Source organism: Glycine max, chromosome 13, assembly GCF_000004515.6.
Source record: "Glycine max cultivar Williams 82 chromosome 13, Glycine_max_v4.0, whole genome shotgun sequence".
Taxonomy (NCBI): Eukaryota; Viridiplantae; Streptophyta; class Magnoliopsida; order Fabales; family Fabaceae; genus Glycine; species Glycine max.
This window is the reverse complement of record NC_038249.2, coordinates 9,846,649-9,862,245: the sequence shown is the minus strand read 5'-3', so window position 1 is coordinate 9,862,245 and position 15,597 is coordinate 9,846,649. Positions and strand designations below refer to the sequence as shown.

The 15,597-nt window shown below is 36.9% G+C and overlaps 2 protein-coding genes across 3 annotated transcripts; both read right to left on the bottom strand.

Moving 5' to 3' along the window:
- Positions 1-363: 363 nt before the first annotated feature.
- Positions 364-1,799, bottom strand: LOC121173249 (uncharacterized). Of its 2 annotated transcripts, XM_041007876.1 has the most exons (3): positions 932-1,799; positions 688-857; positions 364-582 (listed from the first exon to the last, which is right to left on the bottom strand). In XM_041007876.1, exons 1-3 carry the CDS (start codon positions 1,712-1,714, stop codon positions 573-575), a joined length of 963 nt encoding a protein of 320 aa, XP_040863810.1. In that variant the 5' UTR covers positions 1,715-1,799; the 3' UTR covers positions 364-572. The 2 variants fall into 2 exon arrangements, with proteins under 2 accessions (XP_040863810.1, XP_040863809.1); XM_041007875.1 differs by having other exon boundaries at positions 364-857.
- Positions 1,800-4,509: 2,710 nt separating this feature from the next.
- On the bottom strand, positions 4,510-13,844 carry LOC100788859 (uncharacterized). Its single transcript, XM_014766432.3, has 10 exons — positions 8,882-13,844; positions 8,227-8,404; positions 7,986-8,136; positions 7,779-7,860; positions 7,562-7,636; positions 6,487-6,577; positions 6,051-6,321; positions 5,916-5,958; positions 5,737-5,840; positions 4,510-5,154 (listed from the first exon to the last, which is right to left on the bottom strand). The coding sequence occupies exons 1-10, from the start codon at positions 13,485-13,487 to the stop codon at positions 4,693-4,695; spliced, it is 6,063 nt and encodes a 2,020-aa protein (XP_014621918.1). The 5' UTR covers positions 13,488-13,844; the 3' UTR covers positions 4,510-4,692.
- Between the last annotated feature and the right edge of the window lie 1,753 nt (positions 13,845-15,597).

Genomic DNA, 15,597 nt, shown 5'->3' with positions numbered 1-15,597 from the left:
GTTAGGAGAAACCATGTGATTTTTTACAGTTCGGTTATGTCATATATATAGATGAGTTCAGCATCATTGCTTCAATTTTTTAAAATCAATACATATGTGTGCACATGGTTTCTGTTTGTGTTGTCAACTATACCAATGACGTGACATGTTTTATCTTGCATCAGATCAGAATGTGTAGTCAAGTCTTACAATATCTTGTCATGCTTTATGTTAACACGCATGCATTTCACAATGTATTGTCAACTCAGACAATGATTTATCATACATGCGTACTTTATTTTAGTTGCACCAATTAATTTTTTTTCTTAACTCAAGTATTAAGTAATAATTTTTTTGTTAATGCAACAAATATACAAAGATAGATAACTCTAATGTCAAATTCAAATTCATAACGATCAGTCGTTAAAAGGTACATGTTCAGTCATCATTTATGTCAATATAGTCTCTTTTGAACATCATGAAACTTTTGTAATGATGCATGCTACTAATATATGGAGTTGGTTACTACTTCGCCTGAGGATGATAATTGCTAGACCATAACAATGCTACAAGCGGTAAAGGACAACGGTCTTTTAAATAAACCTGTTGTACATGCAAAAAAAAAAAGTCAATCGTCCCAACTAATTGTATAAATATAAAAAAAACACTTTATATCTTGAATGTACCAGAACAAAATGATTGTCATACACGTGACCGATACAAATTATGCGATGCACTGAAGAATCTACCGGTGGTTGACTTCTAAGAGAAAATAACGTCATGCTTTGTTGTTGAGACAAGGATACAAGGATTACATTATACCTTGATGTAATCACATATCTCATGTCGGTTATATTCATCCACTTATCCATAGTCACCTGAATGAAACAAATATAGACGTCAAAGTTAATTTTAAAGTTAAGTCTTAAAAATCAAAACATAAATTACATACCTTGGTTAACCCATCAACAAGTAGTGGCATCCTTAATTTCTCAAATCTGTCCGTGCCACCAAAGAGCTTGATATAGTCATCTGAAAATTTGTCATGTTCTTTAAGCAGATGGTTATGGACCAACGACCAAGAGTCTTCACTCATACCTAATAAATCGCCAACAGACCAATATCCACAGTTTTTATCAGCTTTGACATCAATAATGTTGTCAATGAAGTCGTGGATAAATGGCTGAAATTGATCCAACATAGGCATGATCCTTCTTGGATTGGGCTGCTCAGAAAATGATGCACTACGCCTTACTGACGAATTGTTATTTTGCACAGAATGAAAAGCATTTACATACTCCCAGTAAGATGGATCACCCTTTGTTGACCTTGGGTTTCTGTTCATCGGTTTCTTCGATGCACCTTTTGTGTTAACCTTTGCTGGAGGAGGACACATCAAATTTTGATTAGGGTATGCAATTTCCCAAAGTTTACTCTTCAGAGTAAACTTACCACAAACATCAAGTTCTTCATATCTTTTGGATATGGTTTCCATCTCTTCCTTGATGCTCACTTCAGGCTCAGATAACCCTTGGTCTGAAAAACTGAGTCTCCTCCAGAACATATGGATTGAATCTAGTGGGATGCAACCAATAACATATTTAGATAGCTCACATGCACAAGGAAGACCGTGCGTGGTTCTCATGACACAACCACAAGTCGAAGGATTGTTGCCAGCATAATGTACACGCTCAAACTCAGCAACAATCTGATTTAAAGCATACCTTGAAACCATTCCAAGAAACCTCTTGTATAAGGTTTTTTTAAACACATGTCCAACGACATGTGTACTTGTTTCAAAGGATGCTTTAATTTCAGTGTGTTGCAGCATCATCATGTTGTTCATGGTATCTCAGACACTGCATAAGTCTCCAAGGCTATTCTGTAACACTCTTTTTAAAGCCCAGTGAGCAGATTCAACCCTACATTTCAAATACACAAATAACAATAAACATATACAACAATAAAATTTCATCAATTCATCAACGTTAATAGAAATAATTAAACATTTTCATACCTATTTTTTGTTGTGTTTCCTAAGTGCATCACCTTATTCATCCAGGCAGCAACAAATTTTTCCTTATGTGGGATTATCCATGTTTCGTTCACATAGTCAATAAACATTGGCCAAGGTGAACAAACCATTTCAAACATTTTCAGGCATTCATCAAAGTGCTGCTCCGAAGGAAAATCAACCAGACTTCCCCAAGCATCCATGACATACTCCCAGGCACTTTTTTGACCAATTAATGATTTACATTTGGCCTTGACATTCTTGTTTATGTGAAAGCTGCACAACAAATTTGTACACTCAGGAAATACAGTTTTAACTGCATTCATCAATGTTAGGTCTCTGCCAGTCACAATAACTCCAGGGAGGGCATCACGTCTTAAAAATATAAATCGGAATCGTTCTAAAGCCCATACCACGTTATTAAGACGTTCACCCTCCAGATATGCAAAACCAGCAAAGAATGTCATCCTTGTTGGCGTCACCCCAACAAAATCAAGCAGTGGGAGTCTGTACCTATTTGTTTTGTAGGTACTGTCTATCAAAAATACCAAATTACATGCATTGACTAACTTCACTGCATCAGGGTGACACCAAAAGATATCACGAATCACGTCTTCATCTTTTAATCTATGCCAATGAATATACTGATCTCGTTCAAGAAACTTCATTAGATGTTGCATTTTAGTATCACTTCCTCTAATGGAACAACGGTACGCACTTCTTGCATTGTATATTTGTTTAATGGTTGTACAACTATTGGCATTGTGCTCCTTCAGAGTTAACAGGATGTTTTTTGGTTTCACCATTGACTTGGTCATATCAGCAATAAGTGTCTTTTCAGCTTTAGTCAATCGCCCAGCACATGGATGTCCAACTAATGACTTAGCCAATTCATGATTATGAATGTCACACATCAACTTCACCATCCAACCTTGTCCTCCAACCACTGGTTTGCCACGAAGCTTGAAGGGACACCCACATTTCCTAGTCTCAGTCTCTTTTCTAACAAATTCTTTCTTCCTACACTTATACTCGCCACTCCTTTCACAACCAATTAACACAAACGAAGTCTTTCCTCTACTACCAGTGTTTGTGTCAGACCTTATAATGACCGCCATAAATTCATTTTCATGAGCAACGGATCAAGCCCCCTGCCAAACATCGTCTCGGCTGTCAAACACCTACAATGCAATCCAGACAATTTTAGTTTTCTACAACACATTCATTATATTAAATCACTCACAATAATGAACATTATTACCTGAGAAGTATTGAATGCATCCGAACAATCAACTTGCGGTTCATTCACACCACATTCTTGTTCATTTAGATCATCCATATCAACTTCTTCACATTATAGTGTCATACATCCATTGATCTTCGTACATCTTAACAATAAATCATAAATTTCAACACAGACATACAACACCTAACTGCACTATACATATAATACAAAACACTACATAATAACTCATGATTAGTAACCACACTATACATATAATAAAACCTAATCTTTTAGTGTCAATCACAATAACTCATGATTTGTAAAATGCAAAAATCCTAAATCAACATGTATAAGCAATTAAATTATTATTTAAAATGACAATACAATTAAGGTAATAACTAAAATAAAATTTAAACTTAAGTAAATGTTACAAATTCAAAATCCATATAAGTTTACGGATCAAGTTGATCTGCAAGTCTTATACGAATCAAGTTGATCCGTATAAGATTTGCGGATTAAGTTGATTCGTAAGGCTTATACGGATCAACATCATCTGTATTTATACGGATCAACTTGATCCGTATAAATATAATATCAACATACGGATCAAGTTGATCCATAACTTCCTTACGGATCAACTTGATCTATACCATTCACGAACCACCCCCTCCCACACACCCTCCAACAATGCTTATCTTGTTTGCCGCCGACGTCGAACCAACCATCGCAACATTGCACATCGACCCCTTCACCTTCACCGAAGTTCAACTATCACAACAAAAACTCACGCCGAAGACTGAAACGCGTGAAAAAAATGATTCACAACGACAACCTCTGTGCACAAAACTTTTTAAAGAAGATAAACCAAGGGATATTTCTGTAATTTTAAAAAAATGTTGGATGCACCAGCAATAATGTCAGATGCACCTAGCAACGGCCAAGTAAAAGTTATATTTACATGGACTCAATGTCCATACCAACGATAATGCTAATGGAACAATCATACATGGTTGGATTAAAATTTGCTGGAGTTGTAGATTTAAGTAAATTTTCAGACAATTTTACTCTAAAACATACTTTTGAGGAATAACCGACCGGTTCAAACATGTCCCCAAACTGATTTTACTAACAAACATTTGAACACTTCCACATAAATCCAAACATACCCAAAGAGTGGAGAGCTTTCACTTCCCTCGACGATTATAAAAAGTCAAGTAAAACGGCACTCAGAGTTAACTCTAACTATGCCAATATGTCAAGAGACAAAAAGTACTACTGCTCGTGAGAGAAAAAAAAAAATTTCTTATCTATTATTCCAGATGTTAATGTACAATTGTAAATCCACAAAAAATGAAGGGGAGGGGGAGGATGACCTGTTTACATTATACATTCAAAATAAGTGAGACTAAAAAAGAATTGAGGGGGGCGGGGGGAAGGGTTTTGCACTACCTAAATTACCTCATTTACAAACGACCTATGTCTCCGCTACTTGCCTAAAAGCTTGGAGGCTACTAGACTGAGGTGATTGCAATGTGAACTTTGTTTTCAACAGAAGAACTGGTTTAATAAGTCCATCAAAATCATCCAACTGTAAATCCAAGGAATCGTTGTCACAGAAAGCTGCTGGCTCAAATGATTGATCGACCACATCTGCAACTTCTTCATTCACAACATCAAGGCTGATGTAGTCAGAAAGTTCCTCTTCAAGTTCACCATTCTGTCTATGTCGCTTTGGAGCCACCATCATCCCAGATTTAGAAACATCAGCAGGAATAAAACCAAAATAACGCCCTCTACTGTTGTTCTGATCTGCAGTTCTCTTCCTTTTCTTTCCCTTGCTTTGTTTTTTGGGGTGATGAAGTTTGCATCCGGTTCCTTGAGTACAGGTTCCTGTTGCTTCAAAAGTAGGACAGACATAGCTGTGCTTCTTCCGACACTGAAAGAACATAAATTGGCAAGCATTAGGGTTAGATCACAAGGAAGAATGCGAGGGAGAGCCCTGGCACAGCGGTAAAGTTGTTCTTTGGTGACCGGTTGGTCATGGGGATCTGAAAAACAGCCTAATTGCATCATATGCAAGGGTAAGACTGCATACAATTACCCTCCCCTTTTAAATTTCACATAACGAGGAGCCTCCGAGCACTAGGGTACGTTAGTATTTTTTTAGGGTTAGATCACAAGGAAACAGGCAGCGCAAGCAAGTGGATGAGGAGTTATAAACAAAGCAAAATGTTTTCCAAAGAGGAAGGAACTTTTAGTAGAAATAGCAGACATGGGATTATAATTTGACAAATAAAAGATTGATCAATATTACAGAACATCATCAGAATTATCAATCACCACAAGTATGATGAAACACCCGATTGTACACCCTTTTCTTGAATTATGAAAATGTGATGAGCATTCATATGCACATAAATTGATTTACTTAAATTATGGTAAAAGAAAAACGGTAAAAAGTTCAAGTATTCAAATTATCCAGTCACTCAATAGTAAATTAAACATGGTTGGTTAATACCTCATTCCCATCAGCACAATACCCCTTGAGAAATCCTTCACAAATAGATGCCTTGGGGTTCACATTGACATGTCTATATGGACAATTTCTATTTGAGCATAAGCCTGCCATGAAACATGTTAGAATCACATTTTCATATTATTCACTTGATGAAAGACTGCTGTCTATATAAGACGCACCTTGCAAGAAATAAGAACAATCTGGCATTCTCTCTGGAATAACCTGCATAAAAAAATCAATTAACCTCAGACTTTAGACAGATCAGTAAATGCAGGAGACCATATTCAATTTGTAGGACCCCATATATAAAAAACCTTATGTGTCAATTTGCAGTTGGGAGTAGAACATAAACCATTCAGGAACTTAGTACAGACAGCGATTTTTGAGGGATCATGAATATAAGGACACTTCCCTCCATCCTTGTTACATTTCCCAAATCTAGTAAAAAACTGACAATACTTCTGCTTTCGCGCCAATCGCTGTCTGGCAGTGTGCAGGCTCCATCTAACTTTTTCATTTGCCAATTTTCGAGTTCGTCTCTTTGGGTCTCTGATAAGCTGGTTACCATTGCCAATTTGGACATATCTGCAAATGTTGAGGGCAATCATTCAAATAAAATAGCAAGACTTAATATTGTACAAAATTTTCCTACTTATTCACCGAGTTACATCTAAATGGCCATTAAACAAGACAATCAGCAATGATGAAATTTGATACACATAGAAGCTATGAAAGATACGATGCACATACTCATCATTTCCAATCACTAATCTCCTTGGAATGTAAGCTCTTTTGGAAGCCAAACCTGAACAGGTAGATGCAGAGGACAGGGATTCATCATCTACAAAAGAGAAACTTGGTAAATAGTGATGGAACCTTTTTTAACTTGCAGGAAGAAAGACAGCAAAATATTCCAAACAATATTATAGAAAAAGGACAAAAAGAACACAATTCTGATATATTCCCGGCATGGCCACAAAAGGAGCTTAATGATTTCAGTCTGATGTCACACCCCATCCTTGTCCAAACAGACAACAAGCTTCATTGATTACTGGCAAGCCTTTTCACAATTAAAACAGGCTAACTAGTGTGGATCATTGCACACAAAATCATCCATAAGGAAGAATTGTGAAGGGGCCAATAATGATACATTTGCTTTTTCTTCCTGCATCTTGACCATCATAATCCGTAGAAATAATTTATAATAAAAAAATCATATTTGGTCATCCTTTACATAATCTGTGGAAGCATATACTCACCTAAAAAACTCAACTTTTGAGAAGTAAACAGTGCAATATTTTCAGAACTGAACCAACAATGAATGAGTAAAACAAGTTTTAAGGATCAACCTTACACATATGAAGACCAAATCATATAGATATGTTTAATGTAGATAATAAAATCCTCCTTTCACTTAATTGGATTTATCACGTTAACAAGTATGCTAAAAGTATAATACTAGCATTTCTAACATGCATTAGGCCTACATTGAACAAGTGAAAGGGGAAGCGGCAAAACCTTATTGTTATATATATTAATAGCCAAACTCTTAAAGCATTACAACTTCCTAACTGTCACAAACTGGACAAATTAAGAGGGGGAATGCCGTGTTTGGTCCTAAATTGGGAACAAATCATCACTACTAAAACAATGGTTTTAATGTAGAGAAAAATGGAGAAGTTCAACTGTCTCAACCGTGACAACTTCACACAGCTTAACTGGTTCAAGATCAGATTTAAATAATTTTAATATGCTAAGAAATGTAGAAAAAATGAAAGGTAATGCAAAATCCAAGCAAAACGGTTTATATAAAAAATTTGACCACCTGAAATCCTCTGAAGTGTCCTCCTGGAAGGATCCATTCTGTAGCGAACTGAACCAATGCGAAATATACGCTCTCCTGCACAATCAGCCGCTACTTTCAAAGTCAGAGTAACAGACAAAGACAATTAATACATGAAGCATAAGTATTAAATAGCACAAAAACAGAGAGTTGTCGGCATTATGATACGACGAACACTCGTGAAAAGAATGCTTCCTACTCTTTGACTGAGAACTGATGCAAACTGCATTTTTCTGCTCTCTCCTCTTCCTCTCTACTGCAGCAACAGCAAGTGTGGCTTCCTAAAATGATCATGAGAAATTGTACGAATCATAGTTAAGATCTATTTTATTACTTAATATAAATTATGCCTAAATTAAAAGTAAACTTCATGGAAAAGCACACTAATATAAAACTCTAAACTAACCTCATTAGCTAGCTTTGACTTCTTCTCAATGGATTTGGACCATTTTAAACTACACCCGCCAACACCTAAAACTCTGGATTTCTGAAGTGAAAACCCGTGGATTGACCTAGTGTAAACTGTATCCCTCTTTCTCAACTGAAGCAATTTTTTGCTGAAAGACAAACATTAAATGGCTGTTGCAATTGAATACTGTTGAGGCACACAACCAAATCAAGGCAAAAAAGTAAACATACTCAAGTACCTGATTGCAGATAAGGAACTGTTATTCAAGCTTGAAGCAAATGTTGGTCTTTTCCATGGAAACAATTGAGGTAAAGCCCTTTGATAATGTTGTGAGTCCCTGTCATTTTCAGAAGAATTTTTGCTACAGAGTGTCCACACTAATGAGGCTCTTGAACGTTTGCATGAACTCCTACCAACTGCAAATGAAACCACTAATTGTGTGAAACAGAACATATAAATTGGAACAGCACTGGTGGTTCTGGATTCCTCTGCTAATGGTGAGTTAAACACAATGGTCGAGAATGATATGAAACATTAGTAAAATCACTTCACCACCAGCTCACAACAGACATGATCTATTAATTCACAAAAAAAGGAAACAGAAAATGAAGCCTTAGGCTCAAAAGTCTTCAATAAAAATTTGTAAAGCTTATATTTGAAAGAATGTGCAATTTCTAAACAAGCACATCCTTAAAAAATATATCTACTTGAAGTGCAGTTCTTAACAAATAATTCAACTGAATATATCTACTTGAACCTCAAATAGAAAAACAGTGCATCCTTTTTAAGCTACACTCTGTCTAATCCTGATGAAACTCAGCATTAGATTCATATGCAATGGTAACCAAGAAAGACAGATAAATTAGGCAACATAATAAGTTATTCATGCATACCCTTATGTGTCCGCCTCTTACTAAACCTCCTGTTGCAAAGAGCATTGCTAGTTCCTTGTCCGCCAGAATATGCCGTGTTATTGGACATTGCAACTGTCTGGTTGATATGGCTTTCAAATGTAGTCCTAATCAATTGATTTTTTCTTCTCTTGTAGTAGCCATCAGAGAAGGCAGTTTGGAGATTGTCATCAGTAGAGACAGAAACATCACAAGAATTTGATGTTGCAACCAATTGATTTGTTTTGGGCTTTATGTATACTATTCTCTTTGTATTCAAAGGAAAAACATTTCCATCGATTGCTTCACCTTGGCTATCCCCATTATCAGATGGACCAGGTTGATTTTCTAAAGTTTCATAATGCTTCAGTGCATCTTCAGAAGAGTTTGGTGCAATATTATCAGTTTCTATAAATTTCCTAAGGTCTGATGCATTTTCACAGCAACCACCAGAAGGAGGTTCTACCAATGAGGAAGATGTATTTTCCTCTGATTTGGTGTCAATTGGTAGTGGAGGTGTTCTCTGCTGTGGAGCATTTGTTGCTCCTGTTCTCAAGTACATTTGTTTATCTGTCACATCAGCCCTCCCTCCAGATTTAATGCTTTTTGGTATTTCATCTATGCCCAAAGATGTCTGATTAACAGAGGAGATATGAGGTAGAGTGGAAACTGGAGTAGGTTTCCTTACAAGACTGTTACCTTTACGAACATAGGAGGTATTTTGAAAGTTCCCTTTCATTTCTAGAATTGGCTTTTTGGGAGGAACTGTTCCTAATGAAGGCTTGATTCTAGGTAGAGAAGCCGGAGGATTATTACCTGTACGATGCCAAGTTCGAGGCTTTGATACATGAGGTGAGGAGGCAGATGTCTTTGAAAAGGTGAAAGAATGACCTGGAAAAGTTTTGGGAATGATACTACCTGACTGATTTTTGGTCCCACTCAACCCAAAACAATATGAATTTAGAGCCTGAGTTGTAACTTTGGAAGAAACTTGGGATTGTTCTGACATTGTCTTCTTTGTGATCAGGTTACTATGTTCAATTGCATGATCTGACTTCATATTTTTTTTAGTCTGCTGTATTGATGAAGTATTTAAGTTGGAATCATGTCCAACCATAGATATGTTATCTGGATTTTCTTGAACTCCAAAAATATTTTCATCGTTGATTGCTGTAAATTCTAAAACCCTTCTATCCGGTACTTCAGATACCATCCCTTGAGAAAACATATCTGATAATCCAGGTGCATCCTCAATCACTTCGTCATTTGAATTATTTGTAGTGACTTCATCACCACTGGCTGGACAGGACATAAGGTTCCACTGAGCAAGCAAATCATTCTTCATATTGTGATCATTAGGTTCCATATCAGCTCTTGGTGACCTTTGTACATGCTCTCTATACTGGTAATTTTCTTCAACGGCCTGTAAATCAGTCTTTTCTCCAGCTATATTTCCCACAGCCAAAATATCTGTTTGAATATTACTTGTAGGCACAATTGGAGTAGTGTTTTCTTTGCACTCACCTTCCAATGATGAGAACTGAACATTTGGAAATGCCAAGTCCTCACATGGTGAAAAAGAGACTATATCCGAATGCCACAATTCCAAATGCTCAGAACTCATGGTTTCCTTATTTGCATCAATAGACTCAAAAGATCCCCCAGCCAAAACATTCTCAGGCATTTTAGTAATATCCTCTGAATAAGGCATTGACTGAGCACTAGACAGAATAATCATACCCATGCTTTCAAAAGCAACTTCTTTCTGATGTTCTTGGTTATCACTGAAACTCATAGGAGCTTCAGATGTGGTGGAAGGCACAATCACAGCACTCAATTCCGATTGACATTTTGTGAAATTTGGGTTAGCTGTGACTTTTTTCCTTTTAGAAGCTGGTGAAACCTCATTTGCATCATCATTGTCAATATGTCCAACACAAAACTGAGCCTCTAAAACCCCCCCTTTTCCATGTAAAGCAGTAACCCCATTCACGCCGGATAGTGAGTTAAAATCTAAGCTTTGAACAGGTTGCTCTAAAACTTCTGAAGGAGATGGATCTTTCAACAACAGACTAGAGCCTCCATCCACATTATTTGCAAGGCTGTCTGGATTTACATGGTTTGAAGATAAGCACTCCATCTCTGAACTCAAAAAATTTAAGAGTGTTCTAGCTCTTCTTTTTTTTATCTTATTTGTGTCCCCTTCACCAGATCCAGCAGAAATATTAGAATTTGGGAATGCTTTTTCTGTGTCCCAATTCTCAGGGGATATGACGACATCACCAGGGGACACTTGCTTTCCAGCACAATGCATAATTCCAGAACAGTCAACACAAGTACTATCTTCTAAATTAGATGATCCATTATCGGAACTGTGCTTCAGTGCACTGGCATGTTGTAGGCAATCTAGACCATCCTGAATCCTAGTTTTTCCTGAACATGAAAAGGTATCACTGCTTTTCAAAAGTTCATCCCCTACATCTTCAAGATTCCTATTCTGTGGGGATCCTACATTTGAATATTTCCCAGGTGATAGAGACACTTCATTCTGACATAATTGCTTATTATCATAATCGATGTTAGTGACTACGGAAATATTACTTCCACTTAATGATTTAGTAACCTTGTAAGTATTTAGCACAGAATTATTTGCATCTAAACAATCAGATGTATTTGCATTATCATGAACAGAAATAGTATTTCCAATGTCATGGACAGAATCATTTGCATCTAAACAATCAGAATCACTCTTTTTATCTTCACTTATAGAAGCACAAGATAGAGAATTTGAAATGTTTCCATCTCTTTCAAACCTGGATACTTTCCCAATACCAGAATCTTTGTCACTCTTACACTCTTGTGACCTGGAATCTGGCCCCAAACTCAGCTGCAATAAGCCTACCTCTGCATCTTCTTTCAATACATTCCCTTCCTTTGGTAAAGGGGGCAAACAGTCAGGCTTAGCCTCCTCATCAACAGTGTTGCTTTGGATGACAGTGTTGCTTTTCTCATCCAAATTAGCTTCAATTTTCTCAGGACCAGAGGCAGTCAATGAAATACGTGCAACACTCTCCGCTTTCACAGTTCCAGGAAGGGTTTTAGCCGGTAGTGAATTTGACGCAGATGACTTGGAACTTGCAGTACCTTTCTTCACCACTCTCTTAACAATTTTCTTCTTCTTGACAATCTTCGAGGTCAATTTACCAGAAACAACATTGCCAACCTTAACAAAATTAGGCACCTCCTTTTTCCCACGGGAACCATCAGCCTCCCTGGTGCGAGACCGAGAAGAACCATCATCAACATTCTTCTTGTTCGACCTGATAACCTCCTTCCTAGAACCAGAGCTATCATTCCCTTTGCAAGGCGACCTATTTAAATCCACAACAACCGAAGACATTCTAACTGGTTGCGGCAATTGCATACCAGAATAATCTCCTTCAGAGCCTGAAACCCTTTTACTCCTCTCCCCGTAAACCAAATCCGAATCCGAAACCGGCATCACATTCAAATCAGGAACCGACACTGAACTCGAAGGTGGTGGCAGCGGCGCCACAACCGCCTTCGCCTTCGCAACCAACGAATTGGACTCAAAAGAAATATCAATCTCAACAGGGCTCTCCTCTCTCTCTTCCCCCTTCACCCCATGACCAAAATACTGCTCCTTCCCCCTGTAAAAACCATTTCCATTCTCAGAACCATAACCCGGGTACCGCAACTGCTCAACCTCGCGATTCTCGCGGTTCCTATGATTATTATTAGGTTTAACCGTCTGAATCCTAAGAAGAGCACTCTTCTTCTGTACCTGTTTCTTCGGAGGAGTGCGTTCAAATTCGTGAGTATGACCACACTCTCTACTATTCCCTCTACTATACCTACCCATCATATTATTCTCAGAACCATGATAATACTTCTCACTGTTACCATTACTACTCACTAAACCAGAAGAAGACTCGTGCATCTCTCTTCCTCTATCCCTATCACTCATTACCCATCTCTTGGAGGTTGTTCTCCCCGCCACGTCGGCGTCGGACTCCACGGTGTACACACGGACGTAGGACGTGGGGTCCACATCGCCCTGGCCCGGCGCGTGGTAGCCACCGCCGCCCCACGCGAGGGGCTCCCTAGGGTTCTGCTCATATGGATCCACGGGGTGGTGGTGCCGGTCGGGGTCGTAGCGGTGGGATTCGATCGGGAGCGGGGGCGGCGGGAGAGGGCGGTGGTGTTTGTGGTGATAATCGCGGTCGAAATCATCAGGAATTCTAGGGTTAGGGTTAGGGTTAGGGTTCCAGGGGAGGGTGGTGGTGCGGCGAGGGAGAAGATCGTATGGGATATGACGTTGAGGTTGGGGTTCTTCTTCGAGAGGGCGGTCTGGGAGGGGTGTATAAGGGAATTGTTGTTGTTGATGTTGGGGTTGGGGTGTAGGAGGGGTGTAGGGTTGCGGTGTGCGGTGGTAGGAAAGAGGCGGAGAAGGATTTGGCGGTGGTGGAGGAAGATTATTGTGGTGGTGACTGTGGAGGTGGGATTGAGGTGTGAGGGAGGTGTATCGATTGCGGTGTTCTTGGGGGTGGTGATAGTGGTGGTGGTGGAGGAAGTGGTGTTGATCCATTTTGGATTGGAATTGAATGGAAGGAATGAAGAAATCTGAGATTTTTTTTTATGTGAGAGGGTGCCGTGGGTGGATTTGATTGTTTGAAGGAAAAGAAGAAGAAAGATGAAATCTTTAACCTATCTATCTATCTATCTATCAGGATTTGATGAGGTTTGTTTATTGGACAATAATTGGATGGGCTTGCGTGGGATTGCGTATTGCTGCTGTCTTTCTTGTGAGGGTTAACACTCCATGAGGACCATGACGATCCTCGTTCACGGTTCACCTTTGAATCTTTTGAACTCAAACTAGGTCGGTCCTGTGTAGGTTTTATTTATTTATTTTCTCTTTTTTTATATACTAATGGAAAGGGTATTCTTGAATCTTGTATATTATTTTCAATCTTTGAAGTATTTTCTGATAATTTTAGTATTTTAATTTATATATTATTTAGGATAAGTGATATTTTTTGGTAGAATTAGGGTAAATATAAAATTTTAAAATAGATAAATATCTTTAAATGTATAAATTGAATTTTTTGTTTGTTTATAATAAAAAAATCTAAATTTGTTTTAAAATATAGTATTATGATTAAATTTAGATAACTTATTGATCGATAAGAATAAAAGATTAAGAGTAGATGAAGCAAATCAAATTCAATTCATAGTTCCAATTTGATTAGATTTTTTTGGATTGGGTTGAATCATTGGATGAAATTAATTTTAGTTTAATAAACTCAATTAAAATTAAAATGAGTGACAAATTTAAAGTTTTACATCTAATCAAAACTCAATCTAATTCAACTCACATATAATTAAATTATTAATATAGAAACTCTAAACTAAACACATTTTATTTTCAAAGTAATACATTTTTATCAGTAATACATTATTTTAGAATTTATCTTTTTTTTTGCTTATTGTAAGGTAATATATTTTTTACGAATACTAATGTGACTATATATTTATGATTTTTTTTTGCTTATCATATGAACAGTACAATTTTTTATGAATATTTATTTTTAAAAATATCCTTACTGTTTTATAAAAAATATCTTTATTATTTTTTAATTTAAAGATTTCTTTAATTGACTTAAAGTGATGACAATTTTTTAATGGCCCGGTAACCAATCCAACCAAGTCCAATTAAAGTTGAATTGAATTGGATTGACAAAATAAAAGAAATAAATCCAATTAAATTCAATCCAATTAAATTTAATTAGATTGATTAAAAAATAAATAAAACTCAACATAATGTGGGTCACTTATAACTCTAATTAAGAAGATCAATTGTATAGTCAGAAATGGATTAATTTGGTAATGATTAGTGTTATCACGGTTAATTACTCAATTATGGTGAATCAAGAGAAAATTGGTCTGTGATTCCGAGTAAGAGGATTGCGTCAAGGAGATCATCTATCTCCATTCATTTTTATCCTATTTGCATAAGACTTGTCCTCTTTAATTAAAAATGCTCAAGGTAGAGGAGACCTTCTCAAAATTAAGGTTTGTCGTGGTGCCCAATTATTTCACATTTACTTTTCACTAACGATTGTTTTATATTCTTTCTTGCTTCTTTGTTGGAATGTTCCCAAATGAAGGAGATTTTGTTGGCTTTCTATATTTTATAACCTTTGTAACCGTTTTTTTTTAATGGTTAATAATCATCTTTATTATTAGAATATAGGTTATAATTGTTGGATTTCTCTTTTTTATGATCATTTAAATATTACTATGTAATGTTTGCCTATAAAAGGCCTCATATTATTCAGAATAAAATCATCCACTCTTTATATCTCTACTTTCTCTTTATTCTACAGTGGTATCCAAAGATAGGTTAAGAGAAAGGCAACAGTCCAAGGGAGTGAAAGAGACAGTAGTACAAAAGTGTGAGAAAAAATGGGAGAGAAAGAGAGAAGAAAATAATTGTCCCATCAATGTCTTCTGAAAATTTTGTTCAACCGATCATTCCATGTTTTGATGGTCACTATGATTATTGGAGCATGTTGATGGAGAATCTCTTGCGATCCAAGGAGTTCTGATAGGTTGTTGCAGATGGTATGGCAACACCAAGTGATGACGTAACTCTTACAGATGCACAACAAAAAGAGTATGAAGTGATAAAATTG